Here is a 17794-nt window from a genome sequence, read left to right on the forward strand (position 1 = left end):
AGAATGGCCAGACTTCGTCTCACCTATTTTGGTCATGTTGTCAGAAGGGACCATTCCCTGGAGAAGGATGTCATGCTTGGTAGGGTGGAGGGTCAATAAAAGAGGGGAAGGCCTTCAACAAGATGGATTGACACATAGCTGCGATGATGGGCTCAAGTATAGCAGGGATCATGGAGCTGGCACAGGATCAGGCAGTGTTTCATTCTGCTGTGCATGGGGTTGCTATGAGTCGGAAATGACTCGACGACACCTAACAACAACAACAACAACATATGCATGTGAGAGCTAGACAATGAACAAGGAAGACCAAAGAATTGATGCTTTTGAGCTGTGGTGTTGACGAAGAGTGCTGAAAGTACTGTGGACTGCTAAAAGAACTAACAGGTCTGTCCTGGAAGAAGTGCAGCTGGAATCTTCCTTGGAAGCGAGAATGGCCAGACTTCATTGCCCATACTTTGGTCATGTTGTCAGAAGGGACTATTCCCTGGAGAAGGATGTCTTGCTTGGTAAGGTGCAGGGTCAACGAAAGTGGGGAAGGCCCTCAACAAGATGGATTGACACAGTGGCAGCGGTGATGGGCTCAAGTACAGGAAGGATCGTGGAGCTGGCTCAGGGCTGGGTGGTGTTTTGTTCTGCTGTGCGTAGGGTCACTGTGAGTTGGAGATGACTCAATGGCACCTATCAACAACAACAAAAACTATGAGCAGGCCTTGTCTTACACAGATAGGCTTCTAAGTACATCTGCTTTTCTTCTGTCTCTTTCTCTTAAGCTCTTGATGGATATGAGAAAAGTCATGTACCTCCATAATAATCTACTCTGAGCACAATCTTATCTTAAGGTCAAGAATTTGGGTGGATAGGAGTAGGAAGGTTAATTTTAACCTAAGGTCCAAATTGCATTCTGCAATGTAGCTTTACTACAACAAAGATGCATTTTAACCCACATCTAACTGTCGTTGTTTAGGTGTTGTCCAGTAGGCTCTGACTCATAGTGACCCCATGTACAACAGAATGAAACATTGCTGGGTCATGTGCCATCCTCACAACCTTTGCTATACTTGAGCTCATTGTTGAAGCTAATGTGTCAATCCACCTTGTTGAGGGTCTTCCCCTTTTTCACTGACCCTCCACTTTACCAAGTGTGAAATCCTTCTCTGGGGAATGGTTTCTTCTGACAACATGACCAAAATAGGTGAGATGAAGTCTGGCCATTCTCACTTCCAAGGAGGATTCTGGCTGCACTTCTTCCAGCACAGATTTGTTAGTTCTTCTGGCAATTCATTATATTTTCACTTTTCTTCGCCAACACCACAATTCAAAAGCATCAACTTTTCTTTGGTCTTCTTTATTCATTGTCCAGATTTCATATGCGTATGTAGTGATCGAAAATACCATGGCTTGGGTTAGGTGAACCTTAGTCTTCAAAGTGACATCTTTGAGCTCTTTAACATTTTAAGATGTCTCTTCCAGCAGATTTGCCCAGTGTGACATGATGTCTGATTTCTTGACTTCTGCTTCCATGGGTGTTGATTGTGGATCCCAGTAATATGAAATCTTTGACAACTTCAATCTTTTCTCCATTTATTGTCATGCTGCTTATACATCTAACACATCTAACTAGGTGTGCTCATGTTTAAGTTGTATCAAAGATGAGAGAGAGGTAATTAATTATCACTCTTTGAACCCCAACATTGGGTTTAGGTGAGGTTTGTTGTTGTTGTTGTTATGTGCCGTCGAGTCAAACCCGACTCATAGCGACCCCTCTTTGGGTTTCCGAGGCAGTATCACTACGGAAGTAGGATTGCCCAACCTTCCTTCCGAGGAGTGGCTGGTGGGTTTGAACCGCCAGCCGTCTGGTTAGCAGGCAAGTGTCTTAGCCACTATGCTACCAGAGCTCCCAGGTGAGGTTTAGCACCTTGTAATAAGGTTTGAACCCGATTCTTGGAATTGGGTATTATTTCTGGGTTGGACTCACAGGCTAATTTATGACCCTAAAACTAGTAAAATTCCATTTGCTTCACTGAGATTACTCTTAAAAGCTGCCGGTAGTGGTAAAACTTGGAACAGGAATCAAGTGACTCAATGTTACAGAAATGAGCAGTGCGTAGTCTTGAAATTGATTCAGGCCTAGAAGATAGGAAGATGTTATTATCTAATTATTTTATTAGACTTATTATAACATCATGCTGCTGTAAATGAGATATCCATAATATAGAATTCTCTGAAAAAAAGACTTAAAAACATTTGGTTAGCTTATTTTTGGAAGATTTTTTCTATAAAGAATTTCCATGAGGGGTACGCCTGGGTATAGCTTCCTCTTCTTAGTTTATGACATGGACAGATTGAGAAGAACTAGTCCATGACACAAGACTATGTAAATTATAATTACTTATATTTCAGGGATTTTCTTACATAAGGACTACAATGCTGAATGATTAATGATCTTCCAGAGATTCGCTTGTTCTCTCTGTAGCATTATTGCCTTGGGGCAAGATATTATTCTATAAATTATCCTGAGTTACCAGGTAGCAAGATTCTAGATATGTAAGATTAAACAATCTCTAGGGATTATCTGGGAAAACTAGGAAGCTTTTTGTGTATTAAAGGGGTTCCTTGGGAGGTTAATTGGAGAGGAAGGAGTCATCTAGCCACCTTATGTTCCTTTCACTTGTTGTCATTTCTAATCCTGTTTTTTTTTTTTAAGCATTATCTCAGTAAAAAGAAATTAAGCATTTAGAAGTTTAGTGTATTCTAGGGAAAAAATCTCAAGCCAAAAATTAAGATGTGTTATATGCATTAAATGATTAAATGATGCTACTGCTCAGAAATAACTTGTGCAGTTGTGGTGCCTAAGAGCAGTTGGGGTGCCCTGATTGGAGAATCCTTGGATGCTCACCCTTCAACTGGATTAGATGTCTCAGGGCAGAGTCTGTCCCCACCATTGTTTTCCCCAATCCTAGCCTGGTGTCTGAGACACTGAAACAAATCAATAAATTATTGAATGGATAGGTGTGTACATATGTATATCCAGGTTTTTCTCCACAAATATTTAAAGAAGCCAGAAAAATAATAGGGATGCGGGTGATGTGTTTACTTAATTTTTCTGGGAAATGTGTGTTTTGGGTACCAAGTAAGGAGCTCTGGTGGTAAAATGGGTAAAGCATTTGGTTGCTAACCAAAAGGTCGACAGTTGAAATCCACCAGCTGCTCCTCGGGAGGAAGATGAGGCAATCTACTTCCATGAAGATTTACAGCCTTGGAAACCCCATGGGAGTCACTATGAGTCAGAATCAACTCGATGGCAGTGGGTTGGCAATGGGCCGGGTAATAAGTTAGTTATCAAATGTTTTTAGAGATACGTGGCTAAATTTTCCCAGTTGTGTATGTCCATTACTTTTATGAACTTGAAACCATTCATCTTAATTTTGATTATTTCCAGTGAACATCTACCCTTCCCACATGAATACATTTTCTTTTTGTAGCCCTTGGTTTATCTGAATTCAGAGGTTTGTTTTTTTTTTAAATTATCTACACTAAAATTTAATTACTTTTCTATGTTTTATAAATATTTCTCATTTTTGTTACTTATTTTCCGTTATTGATAAAGTTTATATAAGAATAAAGTGACTCAGAAATTCCAATTGGCAAAGCATAGGGATTTATCAAGATTGACCAATGAATACACTTTATGTGTTTTAAGTTAAAAGACAGATAGGTGGTCCCCATTATAAAATTTTTAATTAATTACTGGCCTCAACTGCACTGGATGAAAGGGATTCTTCATGTAATTTCTTAAAGCAAACACAGAACAGACCTTGTTGCTTCTCTCTCTCTGGGAAGCCACCCCCTCCCCTTGTTTTTTTCCATAAAACTGGTGTTTAAACAAACGTTGACAATGCTGTATAAAATGTTTCTGGACTGGCCTTGTGATCCAGCTGTGAAACCTAATTTAACACAGTTTTGAGGCTCTGCATCTTTCTCCTTTTCCTTAAGGTTTGCTTGTCATGTGGTTTGTGAAGAGAGGTGGGGGTCAGTGTGGGGAGAGTCTAGCTTAACAAAAAGGGATGAATTGGATACTCTTTTTCCTTTCAAAGTGATTTGGTTAATAGCTTCTACACCATGTTGTTTAAATTACATGTACCACCTCTTCAAGGAGGCATTTGATAGCTAAGTAGGTTCTTGGCAGAGTGCCCCCTCTTTTTCAACCCCACCCACCACACCATGAACTCTGGGCTGGATGGACATTCCAGGGATGGGTTTTAGTTATGTTTTCACCATCAGCCACGTCTTTCCATCCATCGTCACTTTCTGCCATGTACTCCTTCCAATAAGCCACCATGTTTATGTGACCCTTGTCATATGAACCCTTTGATAATGTTATGTGCCGTCGAGTTGGATCCGACTCACAGCGACCCCTCCTTGGGTTTCTGAGGTGGTATCACTACGGAAGTAGATTGCTCAACCACTATTAAGAAGTCCCCTTTTTAGATTTTCTATATGTAACTCATTATTCTACTACTTTGATAAATGTCATGTTTTATAATCTGGTAGGATGTGTCATGAACATCATTTGCCACGTTTTCTTTCTAGATGAATTTCCCTGCCATGCTGATAGTTTTAATGTTAATTTCTCACACATCTCTTTCATTTGATTTTTCTTAATAGCTCATTTCTGTATTTTTCCCTAATGTTTTATAGTTTTCTATGAATAAATCTCAAATACTGAAAGTAAAATTCATGCATAACAATAAAGTTTGTTATTGCCTTATGTCAGTAGAGTCACTGTCAATTGTGTGGCTTTATCTTACATGACAAAGTTTTGCAGCTGGGGTGATTGAATTGATTTAGTGAGGTATGCCAAGTATACTATACATTGCTCCACCCTTGGAGTACCCTGTGTGTCTTGGTATATAATTGATATTGGGTGGCTTGACTCTTGTCTTTCAAACCATCCTCTACCCTTCACCCTCCCTTAGGCTCCACCCTCTACACCCTCCTCACCTTTCCCAGCCCCTACCCTCTGAACTCTTCACCCTCAGTTCTCATTTCCTCACCCTCTATCCTCCCCAACCTCCCAGCTCCCATGCTCTTCAACACCTCACCTCAGTTCTCACCCTCTTCACCCCAGATTCCCCACTTCTCATCCTCATCCCCCTCACCCAGTTCCCAGATTTTTCACCATCACCTCCCCATTAATCCCCCCACCCCCATCTGCCATGCGACCTACTCCTCTGATACCAGTGGACGCTGAAATGATCAGGACACAATTTGCACTTAACCACTAAAGCTTTATTAATTGAATTTTTATTACATCGACACAATACAGTATTAGTTAATAGAGAGAAATATTGAGTAAAGAGAATACAGCAATAAAGGAACACAATTTGAAAGGGGGTATAGATAGGGAGGTCGGGATGAGGATAGGGATAGGGAAGTGGGATGGGGGTAGGGTTAGAGAGGGGGGAAGGGGATGGGGTAGGGAAAAGAGGCAGAGGTAAAGAGGAGAGCTACTGATAGAAGCAAATACAAGGATTCTTACTCATCTCTTTCCAGTAACTTCCATGAATAAATTTACCACCCATCAATAACATCTTTCCAGAAACAATTGCTCTAAGGGCACCAATCCATGCTGTGACTTTCTAAAACTTTTGCTCACAACCGTAATGCCCAGGGTTAAAACCCAGGGCAAAGAGGCTTCTTAATTTCTTTATCCAATCATCTTTTAACTTTCTCCCACTAGGTTTTCTCCACACCCAATTATTCCTAAATAGGTTGATCTCCTGCCATTCCCTCTGCACTCACTTAAAATCTTTAAGGGTAACAATTACAGGGTAAAGGGTCACAAATAGATATACAAGTCCACTTATAGAGATAACTAATACATAATATCATTCTAACTTTCTAATTAATCCCACCCCTTTAAGATTACTTAATAGTCCCTCCCACCACTAAAGTACTTATGATTATATATAATATCCCCTATTACTTAAACTGATTACACAAAGAAATAATAAACAATCCAAGTTTCCACAGACATAATTCGATAGCGTTCTACAATCACAACCAACAAAGAACTTTCAGTCCCACCAAATGCGTCCTCTCTTTAGATGAAAACATAGCATGGTTCCCTCACAGGCTATTCATTTCTGCAGGTGGTCCTTCATTTCTTCCCGGGTCTTTCCAGCAAAGTCTTTTCTATTGCCAATCTTGGAACGGTATCTGATGTGAGATGTCTGTGGTAGATGACAACTGGATCAATTCAGGAGCCTGAGGTACCTGCAAACTTCTTAAACAGAAATCCAGACTGCATCATATAAATGTGCCCCTCTTATTCTGATTCAATCAAATGAATCCTCCACTTTCCAGCATCTAATACAAATACCTCAGTGCTCAAACTAAACTGACCCTCCATATATATATGTAAAACTTTGTTTCAATACCCTAGCATGATGACCTTAGCTAGTTCTCTCTAAGCTCACCTGAAAATGGGAGCTGTTAAATCTTTTTTCTCCTTCTTGATTTCATTAATTAACACTGAAAATTTAGGCCAACAGTCAATAAAGTTTGCCAGTTTGTTTCAAAGAATGGACTACTGGCTTTGCTTACTAATTCTGATGTTTAATATCTTGTGCTTTTATTTTTCTCCCTTTCTAACTTCTTTAGAGATTTAATTTCTTCATTTTCCTCTTTCTCAAGAATAAAGGCATTTTGTTGGTTAATGCCAGAAATTTTTTAAAAGATGCAATTAACTTAAATTGATTTAACTTAATTTGATCAATAAAATGAGTGAAAGGAAACTTACTAAAATTCAGATACTAAAGTCCAATAAATTTGAGATTACTTATCCTTAACATCTACATTTATAGATAGTATTTATCACAATAGAGCATAGTACACACTGCCAGTAAGTAAGTCACAAGCTTTAGTAAACAGCCAAACTTGTGCCAGGACTTCGTGAGTTGTGAACCCATACCAGCATGCACTCCCCCTGACCATTTTTGTCGCTGGCAATGTCTCCAGACTTTTGCTTGCAGTGGTGGCAAATGTCCATGTGTACATGCCGGGGCTGCAGGCAATGGCCCATTTCTGGGTCTTCTGCAGCTTAAAGATCAAGTGACAACTATAAATTTAACATAGAACAAACTTGATTTCAAATGTATGGAGGATGAACTGGTATCTGAGGTAAACTGAAGTGTCGTTTCAAAACAGTCCAGAAGCACAAATGCACCATTTTCAAAATAATTACACTAAAACACACGAGTGACTGACAAGCTTTCAAAGAAAAAATGTTTTGGATCAAGTAAGTAGCCAATTAGATATCTTCCTCGAAATTGGATGTGCTGTTGTATGATTTTTAGAAGTCCAATCAATAAAACCAAAATTATTTGATGTTAAAACTGAAGATTGAGGATGAACAGGATGAATATACAAATACTCCAGTTCGCAGGAGCCTCTCATTCACAGTGTTGTAAGAGAAGTTCACAGTAAAGAGACATTTTACACTACGTTACTTATCACACTGACACTAAAATTGAATAGTATTTTGCTATTCAACGGAAATAAATTTTGAAAGCACAGTCACCATTTCAAAACACTGTGTAAGGACACTACTAACCTACAGCTAAAGGTTTAATTATTTTAACATGCAAGAATAAGTGAGTGATAATGAAAAAAAGTGAAAGATGATGTGGATGGAAAAGGAAACTTCACCATTATACTCCTCTTCATGTTAGGCAATTTGATATATACACCGTGTTGTTTTGTACTGCTTAAATTGTGTTTAGGCAATTGGAGATTGTGTGTTGAAATGCACGCTCCTCGAAGCCTGCCTCTTTCTTCTCCCTGTGCAGCTGCAAAATGGAGTCTCAGCAACCAAGGCAGGGAAGGATGACACAAATCCTGCAGCAGGGTTAGTGGCAGTAGTAAAGGAGTAAATAGAAAGAGAGAGGTTAGACAAACAGTTCAAGGCAGTAGCAAAGGACCAGGCTAAAGGAAGTCAGGCAGTTCCAGGTTAGCACAATACATCCAGAAGACACCAGAGGGTATCACTGGATTGAGGACAACAGTGTGTTGTCTGTTGCTTTGAGTTGCTTTCTGAGGCCTTTCATCTACTGGCAGCTTAATGTCCCCCTCTAGGGGACCCTTTTCCATTAAGTGGACTCTGATTCCCTTTGCAGTGGTTACCCATCTAGACCTGGAAGAAAGGTCATCCAGCTGAATTTGAGATTCTTCAAGGAAGTCCATATCCTTAAGACAGTGTCCAGTGCCCTCATTTCCTCTTTTTCAGAGATTCCTCCCAGGCATATGAGTGTGGGTCTCGGTGCTAAAATGATTGCCCCTCTCTAAGCATCCAAATGCTATAGTCCAGTGAGGGGACTGATGATGTAATGCCCAGATGCATATGAAGGCAGAGACGTAGAGAGATGCTTCCAAGACCTTCAGGTAGCTTTTCCAGCCAATTAACCATGCTCACAAACAATCTTTCTGAAGCATCAAGACAAGCTGGTAACATTAACTCAGAGTCTCTTTTAAGAGTTTTAGGAGTACTTTTGATTTGATACTCTTAGTCCTGGCACATGATGGAAAGGTGGTCACAACATTTCACAAACATCTAACACACCTGGAGCCACCAACAGTTTCTGGTTACCAGGTTAAATGTTTTGTGGGAGTGATTACTGGCATGATGATGGCAAGGTGGTGTGACAAAGCCAGAATTTTTGGGTACGTGTGATTTGCACCAGGATGTAAAGGCACACTCTTACCATGCAAGAGTCCGTCTGAGAGGGCACTTCCTCCTCAGGCCTGAGGTGTTACGTGTTTGTAAGGTTTTGCCTGCTCCTGGGAAAACCGGTCGAGTTGCTGCTCCTTGAGAATTAACGGAACCATGAAAGTGGAGTTTGAAGATGGTGAAGTTTCTAAGGGTGCAGCAAGAGGATCACAGAAGCCGTTTCACACTGCACCAATTAATTGCGGCTTCCTCAATAAGGCGTTGGTCCTCTAGAAAGTGTAGAGTACCAAAACTGCAAAAGTCATGTCCTCCTCCTCCTCTTTTTCTCCCCCTCCATAAAGAAAACAGCATTTCCTGTGTTTTCATCAGCTTCTCTGTAAATATTCAACAGGGAATCTGGTAGCCTGCAATTTAGATGGTGACAAAGAGGTTTCAGCAGGTAAAACTCAGGCTGGCTTCCAGGATTCACTAGAAAGTAAACTTTTCAAAGTATTTGAGTGAGCTTGGCAGTCAAATTGGAAAACTGAGAGTCATTTTCTGTGACTCCCAGAAATGTTGAAGGTCTTTTGGTGCTTTAGGGTGTGTGCCATCCTAGGTGGCCTTGACCTTCTATAGCCTTTTCAGAGAGGATGTGCCTTAAGCTAGGTCTGAAGGCACAATAGTCCAATTTAGCACATGGTCATTGAGAAGCTGAATAGGAATAAAATTTGAGGGTAGAGATCCTGAAGGACAGGACAGGTATTTACATGGTGCTGTAAGATGGTGGCGGTGGTGGCGGTGGTGGTGGCGGCGGCGGTGGTGGTGGAGGAGGGTACTGAGGTACCGGAGGCTGGCGATACCAATGTGGATTCCAAGTGATCATAACTGGTACATACAACGACCGCCCATGCCCATCTCTTCCCACTGGGTACCAGGCAAATCCTACTGGGTAGGTCTGGTATGTCGTGTAGGTGGGATACGCTTGGTATGCAGGTATTTGTGGTACATATTCGACATAAGATGCCAGGTGAGCCTGGTCATCTAAATTTGGAATAGACAGCCGAGGATACTGATTCTGGATGGTGAAGCTGTTGGGAGCTCGGCAATCGTAAGAAACTTGCAGCTTCCATCCCCTTTTCACTTGGAGAACTTGGGCTCCATTTGGTGCTATGGTTGGAGTGATTAGCCCATCTTTAACATTTCTTGCCACAAAATCTCGAAGAGCAGCCATTTCAGGTTCAGACAGTGAGTAAACATGTCCACTTGGAATGCTATGTGCTCCTGGTATCATGTCTACACTGCAGTCAGCCACATGGTTGTCTGGGTAAACATTTTCATCAACTGGAGTGTACACGTTCTGGACATAATAATATCTCACAGGCTGGTAAACTCTGTATCCATCTACTGGGTAGTAGACCGATGGCTGTGGTGCTGGTGGTGGCGATGGTGGTAGTGGAGAATACATCCGGCAGTGGTATCGGCAATATTCAGAATCAAAGACTATCGAGCGGGTGCTCCATGTAATGTTGGGATCATGTGTGCTCAGCCAGCGGACCCCTAGGACGACGGGGAAGAATGGAGACTGAGTCACATCAAATGACAGCACCTCGCGGTGATCTCCCAGGTCAACTATTAGGTCATGTGTTTCATGGACCACTGGGCCCGATGCTATGGGGCGCCCATCAATTGCTTCCACAAGTATTGGCCAATCCTTTACTCGCAGAGGAATTCCATTTTGGGCAACGTATTCGTGGTCAATAAAGTTGCCAGAAGCACCAGAATCAATCATGGCTCGGACAAACAGGGTGTGTCTGCCCGGAAGATGAATCTGGAGCATCACTTGCAAGTGTGGAGTTGAAATTTCATCTCGTGGGGACCTTATTCGTTCTGGCCCGGTCGCTGATGGTCCCTCTACAGCGGGGCCGGGGAGTTTCCCGCCGGTGAAGCCTTTGAGGCCTTGGCAGGACAGCTGTCGGCGTAGTGACCTCCTGTTCCACAGTAGAGACAGAGGTTCAGCTTTCTGCGCCTTTCTTTTTCTTCCTGGGTCAGGCGCATGCGAGCACCTCCCACCGGCTCAGTCGGATCTACGTGGTGGTGTCCTGAAGCGTGAGGCATCATCAGCGCACGGGGCGGGGAGCGTGGCTTCCGAGCTGCAGCTGCCCTGGCCAGCCTTCTCTCGATGTGAATGCACTGGCCGATCAGTGCAGACAGCGACTTGGCAACTTCCAGACGGGACAGCTCCTCCTGAATGTGGTCACTGAGGCCCTCGTGGTATTGGTCAATCAGCGCAGGCTCGTTCCAGTCGAGGTCCTGGGCAATCATCTGGAAAGCATTGGAATAGTCGATGACAGACCCCATGCCTTGGCGCAGACGTCGGATCTTGCGTTTGGCAGCCTCTCGCCTCTGAGGGTCTTCGAAGACGTGCTTCATTTCTATCATGAAGGCTGGGTAGTTGTGCATCAGGTAATTGGATTGCTCCAACTTTGCAGAGGCCCAGCGGGCGGCACGGCCGGTCATCATGCTTGTCACGAAGCAGACACGGACGCGGTCCACTGAGAAATCTCTGGTGCTCTTTTCCATGAAGAGCTGGCACTGGGCCATGAAAGGAGCCAACATGTCAGGGTTGCCATCAAACTTCTCGGGTAGGTCATCGGGGCACTCTTCCTCACTGGGAGGAGGTGGGGCAGCAGCCGCTGCAGCACCACAGAGCTCCAGGTCATCCTCCTCAGCCTGAGGGGCGGGCTCCACTTGCTCGCGCAGAGAAGTGTTCTCCTCTGTGAGCTTCTGAACCTGGTTCTGCAGGTTGTTGTTCTCCTCGGACTGCTTCATGACCTTCTCTCTTAAGGAATTGATCTCTTCGGAGAGATCGTCTCTCTTTCGCTCGGCCAGGTTGGCGTTGTACTGGCCCCTTTGGGCGCTGTGTTTGGAAGTGGAGGAGGAGGGGTGGTTGGGAGGAGGAGGAGGAGGAGGAGGTGGGCAGTCGGGACCCAGGTTGAGAGTTGGGGTGGGAGGAGACCTCCCAGATATAGATTCACTCCTGTGGGATGGCGGGCCTGGATCCTGGCCGCTTCTTCCACCCTTTCTTCTTTTTGTTTTCAAAAGGCGTTTATTCCTGTAAATGAAAATAAAGTATAAATTTAACGTGCCCATTCAAAGTAGCAAAACACAAGTGTTAATTAACTATTTCTTTGCTCTACTTGTTTGTATAATTAAAACAAACAAACAAACAAACAAACCACCTGAAAAAGAAGAAGAGAAAGAAGTTAATCAATGAGGACAAGAGATAACAAAAAGTTACTCTTTTGATACTCAAATATCCCTTTCCTCCTCAAAAGTCACCTGGTCATATGGTTCAACAATACATAACTATATTAACAGCATCCTCACCTTCTATACAAAATGCAAAACTGTAACAGAATGCTGAGTTGTTGTTGTTGTTGTTTGCCGTCGAGTCGGCCCCGACTCACAGCGACCCCTCCTTGGGTTTCAGAGGCAGTATCACTACGGAAGTAGGATTGCCCAACCTTCCAGAATGCTGAGACATACCCCAAATTTCTTCATTGAGCAAGAAAAGCAAAACACTTTCAAGACAAGTATGAATACATCAGAACAAAATAAAGCCAAATAGATAATGCTTTGTTATTTAGACAAGTTAGGTGAAAAATTGCTAACAATTCCAATCAATAGGCAATAACAAGAAAGAGGGTTGAGTATTATAATCATAATGCTTATATTCATCAGCCCAGTGGAGGAGGCAGGAGGCATGTGCCACAAATCCTACCCTGGGCCTCCTCTAGTTCAAAACAACAATCACCACAACCACAAAAAAATGCACTTAGAATGATTAAATTTCTAATGATCTCTTAATGAGCCTCAAATTCTCATATTTGGAAAACTCTGAGAAAGTGCTCACAAGTTGAAACAAAGCTTAAGAACATAATATACAAAGCAGGCCAAATAGGCTATCTTGGACCCCTAACCATTTCTCACCCACCAAGGCGAAGATAAACACCAATTAAATGACATAAAATAAAGCAAAAGCAAAAACATTTGTCATTTAGAGAAGTTAGGTGAACTGAGGTGAAAAATAGCTAATAATACAACCAATAGAGAACCAAAAGGGAGGGGTAATAAAACACTAGCCCTAAGGAGAAGTGCCCCATCTTCCCCTTCTACTTAATTACCTTAATAACTTAGGCCATAAGCACAAGGAATGATTGACATTCAAGATCAAATATTCACATTTAGAAAAGAATTAAAATTAGAACACACAACACATCATAATCTTTGACATTTAGTCTTATACCCAACTCCTTACTAAACACTGTATTAGCAACACTGGCAATTCAATTTTTATTAAATTAAGACTTTTAATATCCCATTAGAAAACAACTAATAGGCACAGGCCAAGTGACTAAGGTGTCACTTCTGTTACCTAGACATTTTAATACATTAGAAACACAAGGCAAAGACTTCCTAAAGGGCATTCACAGTATGGTCAGGCAGCCTGTCCCAGGTCACAAAGGTCAACATACATGTCAATCACAGCCACCAGATGGGGGATAAGGGCACTTTATTCCAGCCCAGGCATGATGTTTTTAACATCTGCAAAAAACAGTGATTAATCACAACTCAAAATACCTTAGGAAATCAGCAAACAATCACCGTAAAACTTGTTTAGGAAAACTAAAATTCAGTAAGGATTGAATTCAAATACCTCTGATACTCAGGAAGATAATTCAAAAATGAGGAAAAACTTAGGTTGAGACAATAAGGAGGGGCTGTAACTATGTGATTTAGGGATATGATACATGGCTCGCCCCAAGGACATTCCGTTCTTTCTTAAATTTTTTTTTTTTTTTTTTTTTTAAATACAGTGCTGGTCAAATAAATTCAGGGCCTATGAAGTCACCAGTTTGAAAACCCTGGCCTTTACCAGTGTCAGGCAGCATAGCCTCACCTGAAGGCTTGTAAGTTTGGGATGGGATTCTAAGTCCTGAAAGAAATAACTGCCCAAAACAATTGAACTATTAAAAGTAATGGAGTACTGGGCAGGCTGGTTAATAAGGCATTATAACTGTAAATAAACTTTAAAAATGTTTACACAGCACTGGGGCAGGCGTTAGCATGGGACTCAACATTTTACCTTGATTAGAGTTACAGAACTATGGCTCCTTAAACTCCCTTAGTAGTGGCTGGATTGGGCAGATGGGGTCAAAGAGGCAGCATTGCTGAAAACTCAAAGGACACACACCATAAAGCCAAGCTACCTGGGACAGACACCATCTTACATATTATAAAGATTTCAGTTTTACTTTATGTAGTAATTAAATACACTTGATCAATCTTTGCTTCTTCACAAAAAGTTCTCTAGACAATGACTTCTATAAACTTCTCTTTCCCAAACACCAAAAAACAACAGCAGCCAAAAACTGCCTTGCATGTGCATAATGTCCTATTAAGAAAAAAACACTTCATTAAGCAGTTATCAGTTGTTTTACATTTTGAAATGCTCTCTACATTTCCTTAATTATTATGTGCACTGTTGTGAAATGCAAATTCTATTAATATGTGCATATTTTTGCATTGTTTTGGACCTATTTAAAATGCAGATATATAACTTCCATAGAGGAAGAGCTCAGGGGGCTGGAGACTTGCTTAAAGCTGTCATTATAGTCAAGCACATGATATTCATAGATGGTACCTTTGGGGTAACTGGGGGGAATGACAGATTTTGAGGAGCCAAGACCCCTAAATTTCCCCCTCACAAAGGTTTGTAATTTATGAAGCTAACTTTAAAGTTGCTTCATTCAGTTAGAAAAAGAACTACGTGGTGCATCTGACTGGCAGTAAGTTATGAATTTCACTTTTACAGATGGGCCAGTCTTTATGCCAGTGAAAACACTCAAATCTGTATTTTGTAATATAACCACTTTACATTCACGACACAAAACTTAAATAATAGTATGCACTATTAATACATTTGCCCCAAATTTAAATAATTAGATTTTCCTTTCTATTAGAAAACTACCTTGAATAATGGAACTTATAATTGTTTTGTACTATAATCATAGCTCATATTATTTAAATTTAAAAATGCATCATTTTCTTTTTTAAGATCTTGCTAAACAAGAGATAAGGCGAGCAACGCAAACCAAGACAGCAAAACACCCTAAGAAATAAGTATGGGTAAGAAACTAGAAAACACCTGCAGAAACCGCCAACCTATTGGTTAGCAGCACAGGCCTTAACCACTGCGCCATGAGGACTCCTTGCAGATACCAAGCAAGACACCAAATAAAACAATTTCCTCTGGTCACTTAACACATCTTTTATGAAAACCTAGCAATGTGCCAAGCACAATTTATTGTCTGTAGGCAAGTTACCAAAACCAAATCCGACGCCTGGAGTTGATTTTGACTCACAGTGACCCTATAGGTCAGAGGAAAACTGCCCTAGGGTTTCCAAGGCTGTAATCTTAATGGAAGCAGACTGCCTCATCTTTCCCCTCAGAGAAACTAGTGGGGTTCCGACCCAGGACTTTTCAGTTAGCAGTGCAGCGCTTTAACCAATGTACCACCATGGCTCCTTGTTAGCCAGAGCTAATACCTTAGCAGTTTAAATAATACCAACAACAATAAAAACTAACAGCTTCACAAGTAACACATCATCATCCTCATGCTCTCTTAAAGCCAAGCCAGCAAACACCAATGCGCCGCTTAGTAAAATTCCTGACAGTTCAAACTGTTCTTATTTTATATCCACCAAAGCATCTAATTCCATCAGGTCTCTCTACACAGGTCCACTAGTGTCTCAAATAAAACACACCTTTAAAGTAAATTATTTTACAAATTTTTAATTTATAGTAGTGAAAACATTGGGCTGGATCCTCTTGAGTCATCAGCCATGTCAGCGTAGAAGCAAGCGCCTTTCACAACCCATCATTAGTTTAAATTATGAAATGTTATTTAATATATAGATATTAAATATGTAATATATATTTAATATAAAGCATATGCAAAAATAACTTTATAAGCACAAAGTAATTATTATTGTTAATTGTTTTTATTATGCATATACTCATTGGACACTAGTGGATAAACCGCAAAACCGGCACAGCAGAGAAACTGCAGGAGGGCGGGGCCGTGCAGCCAGTCTCAGGCAGGTGAGGTGCGCATGCGCAGGGGGGGCAGTTTGATGTGAGTGAGCGACTGGCTCACTCTGTGTGCACCCGTGTTGTAGGGAGGGGGGCTAATGAGGAGGCAGGCTCAGAGGAGGAGCCAGACAACAGAGAGGTGGGGCCACGGTGGGCCAGTTCAGAGGAGGGGGCCAAGGGAGGGGCCAAGCTTTGGAGGGGCGGGATCTGGGCAGACCACCTCTGAGGAGCTGGGTTTTGAGGCAAGATCTGGATAGGCGGGTTCCAACGCAGCAGAGGTGGAAAATGGGGGGGGGGGGAGGAGTCTAGGGAGGCGCGCTCTGGGAAGGCGCGCGCTGCAGGGGAGGCGCGCTCTTAGTAGGCGCTGGGGGAGGGAGGCACACTAACTGCGCGCTGAGCAGAAGCTGCAGATAAGGCGTGCTGGGGTGGGCGGGGCAGGTCTGAGACTGGCTGTTGAGGGCTGCAGAGTATCTGCTGGCCACTCCCAGAGTCCCCCCTCACAAACCCCTCCCACCAGGCTCCTAGAGCCAGATTCATTTCTCGCCGCAAGAGCAATCACCCCCCACATCCAATTCCACCCTTCGAAATGAAGCAAACCAACAGCTTCCACAAACTGTTGCTGAACGCCAATCCTCACCAGCAGCTAGTCTTGCAACTATACCGCCACTTCAATCAAGCTCAACAAGGCAGGCAGCCCGCTCTGCCACCACCAAAAATTCCCTTTTATGCTCAAGTCAGAGCCCCTCCATTCCACTGCTAAAGCAGGAATGGTGTAGACATAATGTTAAGCATTATATTTGCCCAGGGCTCCATTTTGTCCAATAGCTCGATCGCACAGAGTCGTCCACCAAAAAGAAACATAGTGGGAGCCATTCCAAAAGGTGTGTTAGAGACAAAGGGTGGCGTCCCTCTCCGAGACACCATTTCACCATGCTGCTCATGAGTCTCTACAGCTAGTTTGTTGCGCATACCGGTCTGCAGCTTGTGTACAACTGCTCCTTTATCACTTCGTACCATTTTAGATGTAAATCGTCCAGCAGCTCTTGTACCTCTGCAGTTCATAGTTTGTAGCGCAATGAAGCGCCAACCTTATTTTTGTAGCGCTAATCTTCTGCAGCTCAGATTTTATAGCGCGTTTAAAACTCAAATCAGTCTACAGTCTGCAGCTCATGTACGACGTATCTCTGCAGTTCATATTGGTTTGTAGCGCAATCGAAGCGCTTCTGTAGCAAATGTTCTTCGGCAGCTTTCAAGTTTGCAGCACACTAGAAGTACATCAGTGTGCAACACACTTGAAGCGCCCATCAGTTTGTAGCGCAATGGAAGCGCTTATCAAGTTATAGCGCATTGAAGCGCCTAGTACTTTGTAGCGCATTTGAAGAGTAAATCGGTCTGTAGCTCATGTCCGTCTGCAGCTCATGTCTGTCCACAGCTCATCTGTCTACAGCCCGTTATTTAGACTTCGGTCCTGGAAACCAAAGCCCCAATGGCTTGGTTTCCCCCATTTTACTTTGGGGTACAGCCATGAAGGCGTGACAAGGTTTGCGTGGAGACATTCATGGGCGCTACTCCATCTCCCGCAGCTCCCGATAAAAACGGGGGAATGAATGTGATCTTAAAAATAAAAAACATCCTCACCGCATACTCACCACGCGAGGACCCCTCGGTGTAGACAGGAAGGACGGGTCCCACACCAGTGCCAGGCGTGGGCTCCGCTGGGTGCTCTGCAGCCCGGAGTGGCTCCGGACGCGAGCCCGCTCAGCGAACCTTTCGCAAGGCTCGGTGGACCTTTTCCGCTGTTCTCCCCAAGGCGCAATCAGGTTTCTTCGACACACACCAACCAAAGTTGAAGCGCGTGTACCAGGAGTGCGGGCTAGGTGCCTTATATAGGCTGAACAGAGGTGGGGGGCGCGAAATCCCAGCGTGCTCCG

General features: G+C 42.8%; 1 protein-coding gene across 2 annotated transcripts; it reads right to left on the reverse strand.

The window, feature by feature from the left end:
- Positions 1-5267: 5267 nt before the first annotated feature.
- On the reverse strand, positions 5268-17722 carry PEG10 (paternally expressed 10). 2 transcript variants are annotated; one of them, NM_001292094.1, is made up of 2 exons: positions 17502-17722; positions 5268-11819 (listed from the first exon to the last, which is right to left on the reverse strand). In NM_001292094.1, exons 1-2 carry the CDS (start codon positions 17504-17506, stop codon positions 10619-10621), a joined length of 1206 nt encoding a protein of 401 aa, NP_001279023.1. In that variant the 5' UTR covers positions 17507-17722; the 3' UTR covers positions 5268-10618.
- Between the last annotated feature and the right edge of the window lie 72 nt (positions 17723-17794).

Source organism: Orycteropus afer, unplaced genomic scaffold, assembly GCF_000298275.1.
Source record: "Orycteropus afer afer isolate SDZICR_OR568_19922 unplaced genomic scaffold, OryAfe1.0 scaffold00063, whole genome shotgun sequence".
Taxonomy (NCBI): domain Eukaryota; kingdom Metazoa; phylum Chordata; class Mammalia; order Tubulidentata; family Orycteropodidae; genus Orycteropus; species Orycteropus afer.